The sequence below is a fragment of the Hyla sarda genome, chromosome 1 (genome assembly GCF_029499605.1).
Source record: "Hyla sarda isolate aHylSar1 chromosome 1, aHylSar1.hap1, whole genome shotgun sequence".
NCBI classification, from domain to species: Eukaryota; Metazoa; Chordata; class Amphibia; order Anura; family Hylidae; genus Hyla; species Hyla sarda.
In genome coordinates this window covers 263787445-263801371 of record NC_079189.1, presented here as the reverse complement: position 1 = coordinate 263801371, position 13927 = coordinate 263787445, and the positions used below count along the sequence as shown (strand labels likewise).

At 40.6% G+C, this 13927-nt stretch overlaps 1 protein-coding gene across 1 annotated transcript in view; it reads left to right on the top strand.

Moving 5' to 3' along the window:
• The window catches only part of LONP1 (lon peptidase 1, mitochondrial), a 76052-nt gene that overhangs the window by 10325 nt on the left and 51800 nt on the right, over positions 1-13927 (top strand). The window contains exons 3-9 of the mRNA XM_056571518.1: positions 2611-2818; positions 2965-3026; positions 3113-3242; positions 3352-3435; positions 5129-5349; positions 10933-11071; positions 11666-11844. Of these exons, the coding sequence (XP_056427493.1) occupies positions 2611-2818; positions 2965-3026; positions 3113-3242; positions 3352-3435; positions 5129-5349; positions 10933-11071; positions 11666-11844 (1023 nt within the window). The remainder of the gene's footprint in view (positions 1-2610; positions 2819-2964; positions 3027-3112; positions 3243-3351; positions 3436-5128; positions 5350-10932; positions 11072-11665; positions 11845-13927) is intronic.

Genomic DNA, 13927 nt, shown 5'->3' with positions numbered 1-13927 from the left:
ATGGCTTGAGGACTTGATCAGAGAGATCAACTCCCCCCATATACTGATTGAAGTCCAGAATACAATTGGCCTTGAGGACCGTTGTTGCGGTACCTCGCACAGGGACAGGTGAGCTGCCATTACCATGAATTGTGGTCAGCATAAGGACATCCCTCTTATACCTGACCAGCAACAGGTTTTCATGGGTAAGAGCACAGGACTCGCCCTCGGGCATAGGTATCTGGAGTAAATTTAGAGGAAGGCCTCTCTGGTTCTTCCGCATGGTCCCACAAGCGGATGTGGATCTGGCGGCGAGGGATGTTGGTATAAAAGTTGTCCACATAAAGGTGGTAACAATTATTTAGCAATGGGTGCACAATGTCCCAAACGAGTTTCCCGCTAACACCCAGAGTGGGGGGTTCAATACGGGAATCTCATCCCTCATATACTCTAAACTTGTAAGTGTACCCGGAGGTACTTTCACAAAGTTTGTAAAGGGGGGGGGGGGGGGGAAGTGGGTTTTATTTTTTTATTATTATTATACACTACAGACCAAAAGTTTGGAAACACCTTCTCAAAGAGTTTTCTTTATTTTCATGACTATGAAAATTGTAGATTCACACTGAAGGCATCAAAACTATGAATTAACACATGTGGAATTATAGACATAACAAAAAAGTGTGAAACAACTGAAAATGTCATATTCTAGGTGGAAAGTGTCCCCAAGTGCAGTCACAAAATACATCAAGAGCTACAAAGAAACTGGCTCGCATTCCCAGGAAAGGAAGACAAAGTGCCACCTCTGCTGCGGAGGATAAGTTCATCCGAGTCACCAGCCTCAGAAATCGCAGGTTAACAGCAGCTCAGATTAGAGACCAGGTCAATGCCACACAGAATTCTAGCAGCAGACACATCTCTAGAACAACTGTTAAGAGGAGACTGTGTGAATCAGACCTTCATGGTAGAATATCTGCAAGGAAACCACTGCTATGGACAGGCAACAAGCAGAAGAGACGTGTTTGGGCTAAAGAACACAAGGAATGGACATTAGACCAGTGGAAATCTGTGCTTTGGTCTGATGAGTCCAAATTTGAGATCTTTGGTTCCAACCACCGTGTCTTTGTGCGACGCAGAAAAGGTGAACGAATGGACTCTACATGCCTGGTTCCCACCGTGAAGCATGGAGGAGGAGGTGTGATGGTGTGGCGGTACTTGGTGACACTGTTGGGGATTTATTCAAAATTGAAGGCATACTGAACCAGCATGGCTACCACAGCATCTTGCAGCGGCATGCTATTCCATCCGGTTTGCATTTAGTTGGACCATTATTTATTTTTCAACAGGACAATGACCCCAAACACACCTCCAGGCTGTGTACGGGCTATTTGACCAAGAAGGAGAGTGATGGGGTGCTGCGCCAGATGACCTGGCCTCCACAGTCACCAGACCTGATCCCAATGAAGGCAAAAGTACCAACAAGTGCTAAGCATCTCTGGGAACTCCTTCAAGACTGTTGGAAGACCATTTCAGGTGACTACCTTGTGAAGCTCATCAAGAGAATGCCAAGAGTGTGCAAAGCAGTAATCAAAGCAAAATGTGGCTACTTTGAAGACCCTAGAATATGACATATTTTCAGTTGTTTCACACTTTTTTGTTATGTATATAATTCTACATGTGTTAATTCATAGTTTTGATGCCTTCAGTGTGAATCTACAATTTTCATAGTCATGAAAATAAAGAAAATTCTTTGAATGAGAAGGTGTGTCCAAACTTTTGGTCTGTACTGTATTTTAACTCCTACCTGTCCCTGTAATGGAAACTCACCCTGAGCTATTGGACACTGGAGGACACTTCTTCAGCCCTGAGGGGCACAGATCTTGGCAGGGGGGGGGGGGGGGGTCCCTGGCTCCTTCTCTGCTCTATCCGCTGACTGAACTCGGTGGGCTAGCAGAGCTGAGAGAAGGGGACATTAACCCCTCCTCTGCCAGCTGCTATTGGTCTGAAAAATAGCAGCACTCCTGGGGAGGTGGCTGGATTGCCACCTCCTCCCAGCTACAGGAGGTGATTGGCGTTGTATAGTACACTGCCAATTACCTTTTAATTCTAATGAATGGTGGCACTCAATCACAATAATTCTTTATAGAGTACACATACTCACATGCTTTGTGGGGGGGGGGGGCAAAAACACTTGAGGTGGGTACAAGACAAGAAGCTGCTCGTCATACACTCCCCTTAAGTGTCCGTAAACCCCCTCCCCCCCTCAAGCATATGTGAGTATATGTACTCTACATAAAAGAAGAATTTTTGTGACCTGTGAGTACCACCAATCATTTTCATCTGAGACCCTTTTTTTTAGAAAAAATGCTTTAGTTTTACCATAACCCACCATACAGCTGTAATATTGGTGTCCTGTTGTTTTTCCTTTCATTTTCCACTTCTGTTTTATTGCTCTTACTTTATGACGAAACTATTAACTTCAAATTTCCGTTCATGTACTTTTTACTGAGGTTTAAAAAAAATAAAAAATTATTGTAATGTTAAATATTGTGCAATTAATAGTTTACAAAATTAAAAATAGCCATACAAAGCATATTTCACTTATGTATACCCTTTTTTATTTTTTTTAAATAGGATCCGTATTAATAAGCAACTAGATATCGAAGCTGAAGAACCTAAAACTGAGGAGAAAAAAAGGAAGAGGAACTCAGCAGGGCCACATGTCAACAGGAAGGGAAAAAGTGAGCAACTTGTGCTTGACCCAAAAGTGACACCTGAAGTCCTCATGGCGGAAGTGGATAATATAGCTCATGAAGAATTCCAAGTCAATGAGGAGGTCAAAGTAAGAGCATGTAAATACAGTATATGTTGATACCTTGTCTTTGCTTAGTGTCCATTTACTTTGACTCCTTATGTTTCTGTTGTTAATGGATTCACTACCAAAGGCTAAAAAAATTTTGTACTTCTTCCTGTCTTTTCTAAAATTAGGCTCTCACTGCTGAAATTGTGAAGACCATCCGGGACATCATAGCTCTAAATCCACTGTACCGGTATGAGTGCTTTCACCTTTATTTATTTATTTATTTATTTTTTATTTTTTCTAAAGCGAACTTATCTTTTCTTCTCTGCTTACAAGGGAGTCTGTAATGCAAATGATGCAGGCTGGACAAAGAGTGGTAGACAATCCAATTTATTTAAGTGACATGGGTGCGGCGCTGACTGGAGCTGATTCCCAGGAGCTCCAGGATGTCTTAGAAGAAACTAATGTAAGTGTTGCTTTAGTGTGTCTAGGAGAGCATTGTTTAAAGAACAGATGACTTTGTGTGTTTTATTGTATGTGGATAAATAAGTCTCTTGTGTTAAACATTTTCACAGATTCCAAAGCGTCTTTACAAATCTTTGTCACTATTGAAGAAAGAATATGAACTCAGCAAGTTGCAACAGCGTTTGGGTCGAGAGGTAATGCAGGAGGAAATACTGTAATATTGAATATAGATTTACTGTATGCCTGTTCATGTTATGGACATCCTTTTCTCATGGTTGAACATGTCCTCTTTTTCTGTATAGAATATGCAGCTTTCCTGCTTGTGCAATGCAGCACATCAGGTCACTAAGTATTCTCAAGCTATGTATCATGTTCTGCACTCACACTTCCCAGAATAGGAGAAAAACTTCAGATTTTTCTTCTTGCTTTTTTTTTTTCCTTTCGCTTCTTTGGGGGGACACAGACCATGGATATATGTTCTGCCACTAGGAGGCTGACATTAAGGGGGAAAAAGTCAGGTCCTTCCTGGCAGGATATATTCTCGCCCACTGGCAATGAGCTAACCAGTTTTAGTTTGGTGTCACTAGGAGGCAGATAGAGGTCTGGAGCTCTCCAGACCTGGTCTTTTTTCTTATTTTCTAGCTAAGTACGTTTAGTTAGGTTTTTTTTCTTCTTTTTTTATTTTGCTATGGGTTCCAGGGTGACAGGGATACCATCCTCCCTGATCTCCTGCTAGGAACAAAGGGGCACAGTGCATAATGGCTTGTGCTGTTGTCCCATTATTGCCTGCGGTCAGCGTCTAGAGGTTGTACCATATGTCTGGCTCCCCTACTTGCCCCTGCTCGCCTCGCTACTGCAGCTTGGTGTAATTCAATGCATCCTTTAGCTGGCTAAAGACGTCAGAGGGGAGAATATCTACGCTTGTAGGTAAGTATGCTGTCCTCTACCCCCTGGGGTAAGTATTTGCCCCTGTTCCCTTCCTTTAGGGCTTTGCTTGGAACTAGTATGGGCTGGGAAGTGGTAAGGGTTAACGCAGGCCTACGGTATAGGGTGGCTGCTCCCTACTTTACCTAAGGGCCTTCTCACTCTGCATTCTCACAGGGCTCCAGCACCAGTGCACAATTTTAGTGGCGGTTTTCCCTTTCGTTACTGCTGCTCACACAAGGTTCATTATTTTGTCCTCAGCTGCGGCCTGTTTAAGCTCTGCGCCTCTACCTTTCCCCCCCTCCTCTGCACATTGCAGCATACATCATAGTTCTCCCACCAAAAACACCTCTCTGGCAGACTGTTGTGGGTCACACTAGTTCATTTCCTGTTAGCCTTCTACCTCTTAAACTATAAGGTTATCCTTAACAGAACACCGGAAATCCATCCATAACTGCACTGCATTACCGTTTTATTTTTTCTCTTTATTCTCAAGACATAAGCTGCATTACTTAATTTAGAATCCTCATTGCATCTACAGTTTTATGCACTTTTATGAAAAATGATTAGTGCAGCCCTTTTTCTAAATGCAAATTTTGCCCCATTGCTGAAATTCAGTCATTTTTCATAAGTGCCTAAAACTGTAACACTTTAATGAATTACCAAAGTACAGTGCTTTAACTTGTAGAAACGCTGACTCTTGGATGTTTGTATTGAGCTGTCCTGCTCTTTTTGTAATCAGTAGAAATGTAATCAGGTTGAATGTGTTTTTGTTTGTAAGTCTGCACATTAGTGTTTTTTGATGGGGGTTGCAGAAAAATCTGTGAGTAAGTTATCAAACTTATTCTGGTATATTGAGGAAACCTAATGGGACTAAGACCTAACATTGTCATGACGATGACTTACCTACTTGCTAAAGAAAGTAAAGTTCTAACTTTGAAATTCTTTTTGTGCTTTTTGCAGGTAGAAGAAAAGATCAAACAAACACATAGAAAGTACTTGCTGCAAGAGCAGCTAAAGATCATAAAAAAAGAGCTTGGCCTGGAGAAAGAAGATAAGGATGCAATTGAAGAAAAGTTTCGGGAGCGTTTGAATGGCCTTACAGTCCCTAAGCATGTTATGGAAGTCATTGATGAAGAGCTTGGCAAACTGGGGTTACTTGACAACCATTCCTCTGAATTCAAGTGAGAGGCAAATTTTAAAATTTTAATTTCAAAAAGGTATTTGAGAAAAAATATGCGGCAACTCACCAAATTTTTTTCCAGGCTTATTTATTCATCATAACATGGGTGCACAGGCAGAGAGGACAAAGTAAAGAGCAACAACCATTTTGCACATTTATGTGCTTCTTCTGGCTTACAAATTACATAAAACATTATTTATATATGTCACATCCTTGACGTGAGCTGGGACGGAGATCGCCGTGCAAGTGCTAACTGCTATTATTAACTACCCTCCAGCTTGCTATGTTGCCATGGAGTGGCGGGACACCACGCCGTTGCTGAATGGCATGCGTCTTCAGCTGACCATCCAGGCACTCCCCATGTCTCATGAGCGACAACTAAGAGAGGTTAATAAAACAAGGGCCGGTCCTATGTGATCACATGACAGTGATACATGTCAAAACTAGTGTGCTTAACTTGTGACTAAGTGAATAACTACAATCAATATTGTAATATTAATTAAAAAAATCATATCATCTCAACAACACCACATGAGAAATTTTCCCCCATTGATCCTTTAAGAACAGGAAGCACAAAGATTAAAAGCTGGTGATAGGATCAAAGATTGTTAGCCAGGCAGTGGAGGTCGGTGCTTCTGTGTCCCCTCCACATGTTGTTACTGCTCCGGTTTGCATGTTCTCTCCGGCTTGCTGCAGGGAGGGTGAATATGCAGAGGCCTTGGGCGCACGTGTATGCTTCCCCTGGCTTTTTCTTGTTCCGGCAGCTGTTAGTGACATCAGGTCGTGTGCGGAATGTCAGTGATTGCTGGGGACCAGAAGTTCCACTTCTTGGACGGTGCAAGGTGGATCCGGAGGTGGCGCTGCATTCAGACGTCTGTGCTTTGGCACCAATTCAAATCCTGCGCTTTATTATAAAAGTTGAGCGCCTCTGTGTACTACTTGTCTCTTTGTCAGTATGGATTCTGCCTCTTCATCCTGCTCTGAATCTACAGAGTAGGTCAAGATGTCCAGCCCAGTTAGTTTCTGCCCCTTAAGGGGTTCATTTACTTGCCAACAGTAATTATTGATTCAGATTCTGACTCGGGAATAAATGTATCTTCTGATCCAAATTCTGATGATGAATTACCTTCCACATCACCCATTGCCAACATGTTTCTTGAGAACGCTGTTATTACGGCTAAACATGTTAAGGAGGGCACTGCGGACAGCATTTTAACTTAACTCTCAGATGCTGCATATTGATGTTCCGTGCATCTTGTCCTTAACTCTAAATCCTTATGCCAGATATATTGCCTCCATCTTTCATTACATGGATGACCTTTTTGGCATCTAGTTGGAGAAGGAGGCCGATTTGATCAATTTGTCGGGCGACATGAACATGAAGTTCACCTCAGTTTTCGGAGGGAACATGTTGGATGTGAGGGCGAAGATAGTTGGTCAAGAGCAAATCACCAGCGGTTATAGAAAACCTACAGCAGTTAAGGCTACATTACAAAATGACAGCTACCATTCCCCTCACGTCAAAAATCTATTCCCTATAGTCAGTTCCTAAGGCTAAAACGCTTCAACAGCAGTCAGGCCATGTTTGAAAAATAGGCAAGTGAGCTCAATGAAAGACTGGTAAATACATATGGGTATCCTTCAAAATGGGTCCATTAAGCTCTGAATAGACTTCAAAACCAGAGTGAAGATAGGTTTACCAAAAAGAGTTAAGGAAAAAGAGAAAATTTGCTTTTGCACCTTTTAGTAAAAGAATATCCAGAACTAAAAGACATAGCGATTAATAAGCCCCTTTTTTCCCCTTCTTAAAAAAATTAAACTCTAGGCAACCATTTGGGTAGTAACTAGTTCAAAAGTAAGTCTAACACATGGCTAGATAAATGTAAACCACAGGAAAACTTTAAGTGTAAACAATGCAAACATTGTCAGTTTAATATGGAGCCAACTTTATTTGTATAGAAGGTAGAGAATGGGGGATCCAGCGATTCATAACATGTAAATCTAGATATATTGATTACGCCTTAGTTAGTAGTTGTGGAAAACTCTTTATTGGGAAGACCATTCGTAATTTACATGTCAGGGTGAGAGAACATATGAAATCTGAGTTCAGGTTTGGGGTCCCCTCGATTAATATTGCACACAAACCAAGAGCAGAATGATAATTACAAGGTTTTGACCTTTGCAGGTTTAGCAGAGTGGTACATAATACGATAAATGGAGATCGGAATAAAGGGCTTCTCCAAAGGGAAGTGTTATGAATGTTATAAACTGATGCAATGGGACCTTCTGGCTTTGACAAAACTGACATTAGCATGTTTTTGTAAAAAAAAAAAAAATGTAATATAAGCATATTGGTTGTAGTTATTCACTAATTCACATGTTTAGCACACAAGTATTGACATGTATCATTGTCATGTGTCATGATTTATGTTGTTCAGCGCCGGCGTTGTGTCCTTCCGCTCCATGGCAATGCAGCAAGCAGTAGAGGAAATGTAGTACCGGCATTAGCTGGAGGGTAAGTGATGATCGTGGTTAGTGACTGCGCAGCAAGTGCTAACATACGATCACCGCCGCAGCTGATTTAATGTAAGGACAATTTTGTGAGCCAGAAGGACATAATTGTGCAAAACGAACATTGCTCTTTTCTTTGTGCTCTCTGCCTTTGCACTCACACTGAGGGACATTTATCAATGTTTGCTTATGTATTCTTTTTTTAGTAGTTTTTTCCTCACTTTTGTTTTGCTTATGTGTGACGTATTTATCAACTGGTTTCAGCCTGTTGATAATTTTATTTTACGTAAGCAATTTTTACTTTGGTAGTAGCTTTTTGTGCTCCATGTTTGAGCTGGAGTAAATGTAGTCAATTTTTAACGCTGTTGCGACTTTTTTTTGCGCAGTTGCGACTGTCGCAGTTAATAAATACCTGACTATCCGTAGTCCATTTTAAAATTATTACTACATAGTTAATTTTTGGAAAACTTGCTTTTCTCGCTTTCCAGTCAAAATGTCGCACAAAAAATCGCGTAGTCGCAGTTGCGACAATTTTGCGACAATTATAGTAAAGAAAACCTGACTAAACCCGTTGATAAATGTCCATAACTATGATTAATAAACAAGCCTGGTAGAAAATTTGGTGAGTTGCGCATATTTTTCTCAGTACCTCTTTTGAAGTTGCTAGCATTGTCTGAAGTCTATTTTTTTGCTGAACACCACCTATAGAGGCTGAAGTATGAATTGTCTGTGTCTAGACCTAAGAAATACATAAAAGCTTCGTGCCCTATGTGTCTGTTAAAAGGGATTGTAGTGCCAGCTACATTTTTCAATAGATTTTGTTACTGTTGCTTGACAGTTTTCTGCATAAAGAAGAATTATGTTCAGTCCAGCTGCTAATGAGCCTTAGTTCCCATAAGATTAGCTTTATTCATAAGTATGTATAAAAAAAAAAAAAAAAAAAAAAAAAAATACTGCCAAGTGTCAAAGAGGTGGAGCCAAATTGCTCAAGTGTCATAATCTAACACACCACCTCATCCCCACATTCTTCCATCTCCTTGACTGACATTCGGAGCCCTTTACATAAAGCAAGGCTTGACGGCTTGACACTTGGCTGAGAAATAAAAAGTCAATTTTATAAGTTTGACAGCTGCCATCAGTTCCAGAAAAAGTTAAGTTTGATTTTATTCTCTAACATCTATCAAACAGTGACTGTTGCTCATCACAGCTAATAAAGCTGACAGATTTGCTTTAAGCATTTTTAAAGATTCTCAATTTGCCATTTCGGAAAAATATAATATACATTAAGAATAAAAAACTTCAAGGCAAACTGTCCCAGAGGGATTTTTTGTCAGGGGTTAATGCCTGCCTGATCTCTGTGGGGGTCGTCCTGCATAAATCCACATGCTCCTCTTTGGATTTCCAGTCTGAAACACAGCACAGTCATTCCTACCATAGCCTTGCTCTTCATCCTGCCCAGTACGTTCCTGGCTCTTGCCAAACAACATTTACATAAAGGAACAAAAGCTTGTGGTCTTCCTCAGGCCATCACTTGTTCCTTGCCCTGTGTGTTTTAGTTGTGTATTCAGCTGCACCCCTTCCTAAATAGACTTTGTTGAAGCACTTTTTTCATCCATGCTATTCTTGTTGTGCAATTTATATGTATCTTAGATCACCCTGTTTGTCCATATACAATGTCTGCCTTGTTCACACTTCCTAGACAAACCATGGTCATACAGATCTACAGAAACTGGCATTGCTACCTTAAGATAGGCAACTTGTAGCTGTTTTTTCTCCTTTCACAGGTGCAGCCCACAACCTTTTTTGATCTGTGTTTTTGCTCGGTCAAGCTCACCAGCTGTCCATTTCAATTTGCGATGTCTGCTTAGTGGGTTTATTCAAAATTAATTTGTCTTTTCTAGACTCTGCAGCCATTTTTCCTCCCTGGACTATACCACTTTCTTCCCTCTTATCCTTCAACCATGTTTTACATTTTTTTTTTTTAATTACTCTCCTTCATTATATTAATTTATAATAATTTTTTCTTTTCCTTAACTCCACATCTTGCCACACCTAGTCTGAACCTTCTCGGGGCACAGACTCTGTCCGACTCTCCCTCTGCAACCTCAAGATAGAATTATTGCCCATCCTAGATTGACTAAGGTGTAAGGAGTTTGTGGCTAACTTTAATTATCTCATCACCCTCTGTTTTTCTTTTAAAGAATATTTACCCTTCAACTTTGGAGGGTATGTAGTATGTCCATTCACAATTCACTGTGATTGTTTGTTATGGGCAAAAATTTTAATAAATCAGAGCCATTTATGTTCTGTTATCAATGGTTATCTCCAAGGAATCCCTTGCAGTCATTGTTGCTTTGTGTCAAAAGGGCTTCATAGGCTAGGACATTTATGCTTGGTGCTTGTAGTATTGCCCCTAAATAAATCATTTATGAGGTGATCAACAACTTCATGGAGAGGTTCATTTGCTATGAAGAAGACTTCAGGGAACCCAAAAAAGGTGGGGGGAACTTTTGGCTGCATTTAAAGGGGAACTCCGGTAAAAACAAGTGGAATATAAAGGTTTCTAAATCAACTGGTGCTAGAAAGTTAAACAGATTTGTAAATTACTTCTGTTTCAAAATATGAAGCCTTCCAGTACTTATCAGCCTTTGTATACTACAGAGAAATTTGTGAAGTTCTTTCCAGTCTGAAAACAGAGCTCTCTGCTGACACCTCTGTCCATGTCAGGAACTGTCCACATTAGAAGCAAATCCCAATAGAAAACTTCTTCTGCTCTAGAGACAGTTCTGGACACGGGCAGGGGTGTCAGCAGAGAGCACTGGGGTCAGACTGGAAAGAATTTCACACATTTTTCTATAGTATATCTGTAGTCTACATCAGCTGATAAGTACTGGAAGGGTTAAGATTTTTAAATAGAAGTAATTTACAAATCTGTTTACCTTTCTGGTACCAGTTGTTTTGAATACATTTTTTTCCCACCAGAGTTGCCCTTTAATATATTTTTCCCAACACATTTGGTAAACATGGTCTACTTAACATGTGAACCAACTAATATGTTTTTTTCTAAATGCAGTGTAACAAGAAATTACTTGGATTGGTTAACGTCAATCCCCTGGGGAAAGTACAGCCCAGAGAATTTGGATTTGCGGAGGGCTGAAGAGGTTTTGGAAGAAGATCACTATGGGATGGACGATGTCAAGAAGAGAATCCTTGTAAGTTTTTATTCTAATCTACAGGTTATCGTAGTTCAACTTAATCACTTGTGTGTTTTATAAAAAAGAAAAAGAAAAATGCAGAATGTGAAGCTCAAGGGGAAAGTTACTTGCCAGCTACAAACATGGCATTATGAATAAAGATGGCCATACCCATTCAGCTTTTCCTCCTACCCTACTATTCACATACATGCTCTGTTTGTCAGAGCATGAATTTATTCTCAGCGGGGATAGACCAATAAGCTACTGCCAGACACCTCTGCCAGCAAGTCATTCACTTGCTGGCATGTTATATTTCTTTACTTTTCTGATTAACGCAAGCAGGACTGGGTAAGATTATGTAGCGACCATGTCTGCATATGTCCCAGAACCTATTACTTTCTACTGTTTTAGGTATCTAGATAAAAGTGCTTGAATTACCCACAGTGTTTGAAATGCTGAAGTTGATCTTGTTGCTGTTACTGCCATATATTTTTTCTAATAATTTTGAAAGGAGCTTGCCAAGTGAAGCCAAAAATATATTGAGAAATATGAACATTTAACATAATTTTGTTTAGCATTATTTGTATTGCAACCTATCGTCTTGTCTTTTAGGAATTTATTGCTGTAAGTCAGCTTCGGGGAGGTACACAGGGGAAGATCCTCTGCTTTTTTGGTCCACCAGGAGTAGGAAAAACAAGTATTGCCCGCTCCATAGCTCGTGCACTGAACAGGGAGTATTTTAGGTTCAGTGTTGGTGGCCTGACAGACGTGGCTGAAATTAAGGGCCACAGGTGAGTTTTTAGCTCTTATGTAAAGGATTTGTCAGGTGGAATTTATTATTTTACCATTGTCTCAAGGCTGCCTAATAAAATTACAAATACAATAATAAAATTATTCTGTTTCCTCCATCTAGTATCACCGGGCCCTTATGTTCCACTTAAACCAGAATTTACGCTAAAATATAATGCAATACAATATTTTAACACCACCTTCATACAATTCAAATCAATATGAGCACAAAATATGTCCTGATGTTATTGGAAAAAAGGATAAATATCAGATGAATATGGTTCATAATTAATTGTCCAACACAAGACTGATTATATGCCAAAAGTAAATGAATGGGCTTCAATAGTAACTGTCTTATTATGGAGTATAATACATGTATCAATTGCTCTGCAAAAGATGTAGTCTTAATAGATGTAGCAACTTATTAAGTAAATAGAAGATCAGCAAGTTCTTATAGCAATTGTAACTGATAATTCATGCTCACGCCTATTGTTGAAAACCTATACAAACAGGTTAACCGTTGGGGAAGTAGATCGTGCCAATCTAAGGCACCCGTCACCTCTTTTGTGATGGCAGCAGCTGAAGATTGCAGAGGTAGAGTGCTGGGCTTAGCCGGCCCGTGCCTTCAGCACTGCTGGTAAGTGCGGGTCTTTTTTCTCCGGCTGGCTGGATAGATGTAACTGATCACCGCTTATCTCAGCCATGCTAACCAGTTTTTAGCTGCAGCCGCCCGTGCTGATATAAATCTAAGCAGCCGGCCAGAGTAAGAGGACCCACACTTACCAGCAGTGAAGGCAAGGGCAGGCTAAGACCAGCGCTCTACCTCTAAAATCTTCAGCTGTTGCCATCACATAGAGGACCAGGAGAGGTGATGGGCACCTTAGACTGTCACGTTCTACATCTCCCATATAGAGGACACCTCATCCATGAACGCTCCCAGAGTGAGTGGTGCATGTCACCAATGCTTAATCTGTTTGTATAGGTTTTTAACATTGGGTGAGAGTACATAAACTTTCAGTTACAAATGCTATAAAAACTTGCTGATCTTCTATTTACAAAGAAGTTGCTACATCTATTAAGACTGCATCTTTCTACAGAGCAATAAGACTATTGGAGCACATTTTATTTACTTTTCCCATACAATCAGGCTTGTGTTAGACATTTTCAATTATGTACCATTATCGATCTGAAGCGGAGCACAAGGGCCCAGTGACCTGCAAGTCATTGTATTATATCTAGAATTGTATATTTTATTTTTCTAAAATTAAACCCCTATTTATCACAGCTGAGTTTAGATCCAAATATCTGCAATCTTGAGTGCCAATAATTTTACTATCTTTTAAGGAAAACTTACACAAACTCCCCACGCACTAACCAGAGGTACTGGCTGGTAGTGCGGGGGACGCTGATCAATATGCTGCCCACCATGCCTGGATCAGTCATGCTGTTTCCTGTTATATTCATTATTCTTGATATGCAAATGATCTTCTAACTGGCACGGGCAGGGTTACAAGGCTCCATCTGGCACTGTGATGTCAGCGCCGCTCATCCACAGCACCACTCGGCTTATGAATATTCATCCCCTCCCTCCGCTTCTCCCTCTCCTCCCCGCTCTATACAGGACTCCACTGTGTTGAGGCCGCTTCTCGGTGTACGTGGCACATGCGCAGTGGAGTCCTGTACCGAGCGGGGAGTAGATGGAGGGGATGAATATTCAGGAGCCGGGCAGTGCTGCAGACCCCACCCGTGCCAGTTAGAAGATCATTTGCATATCAAGAATAATGAAGATAACGGACGAACGGTAGGACTGATCCGGGCATGGGAGGCAGCATATTGATCAGCATCCCCGCACTACCAGCCAGTACCTCTGGTTAGTGCGGGGGGAGTTTAGTGACAGTTTTCCTTTAATTTTTAATCTGTTTTTTATTTTTATTTTCTGCAATATTCCATTAATCTTTTCACAGCTGTGTCCCTAAGTTTAATGGTACACATAATCTTATCTTTGCCCTAATATTTGGTGGCACAGAACAGTATCTTAGGCTCTGCACTCCTTTAAGGAATTGTTTAGTAAGGACAACCCTATTT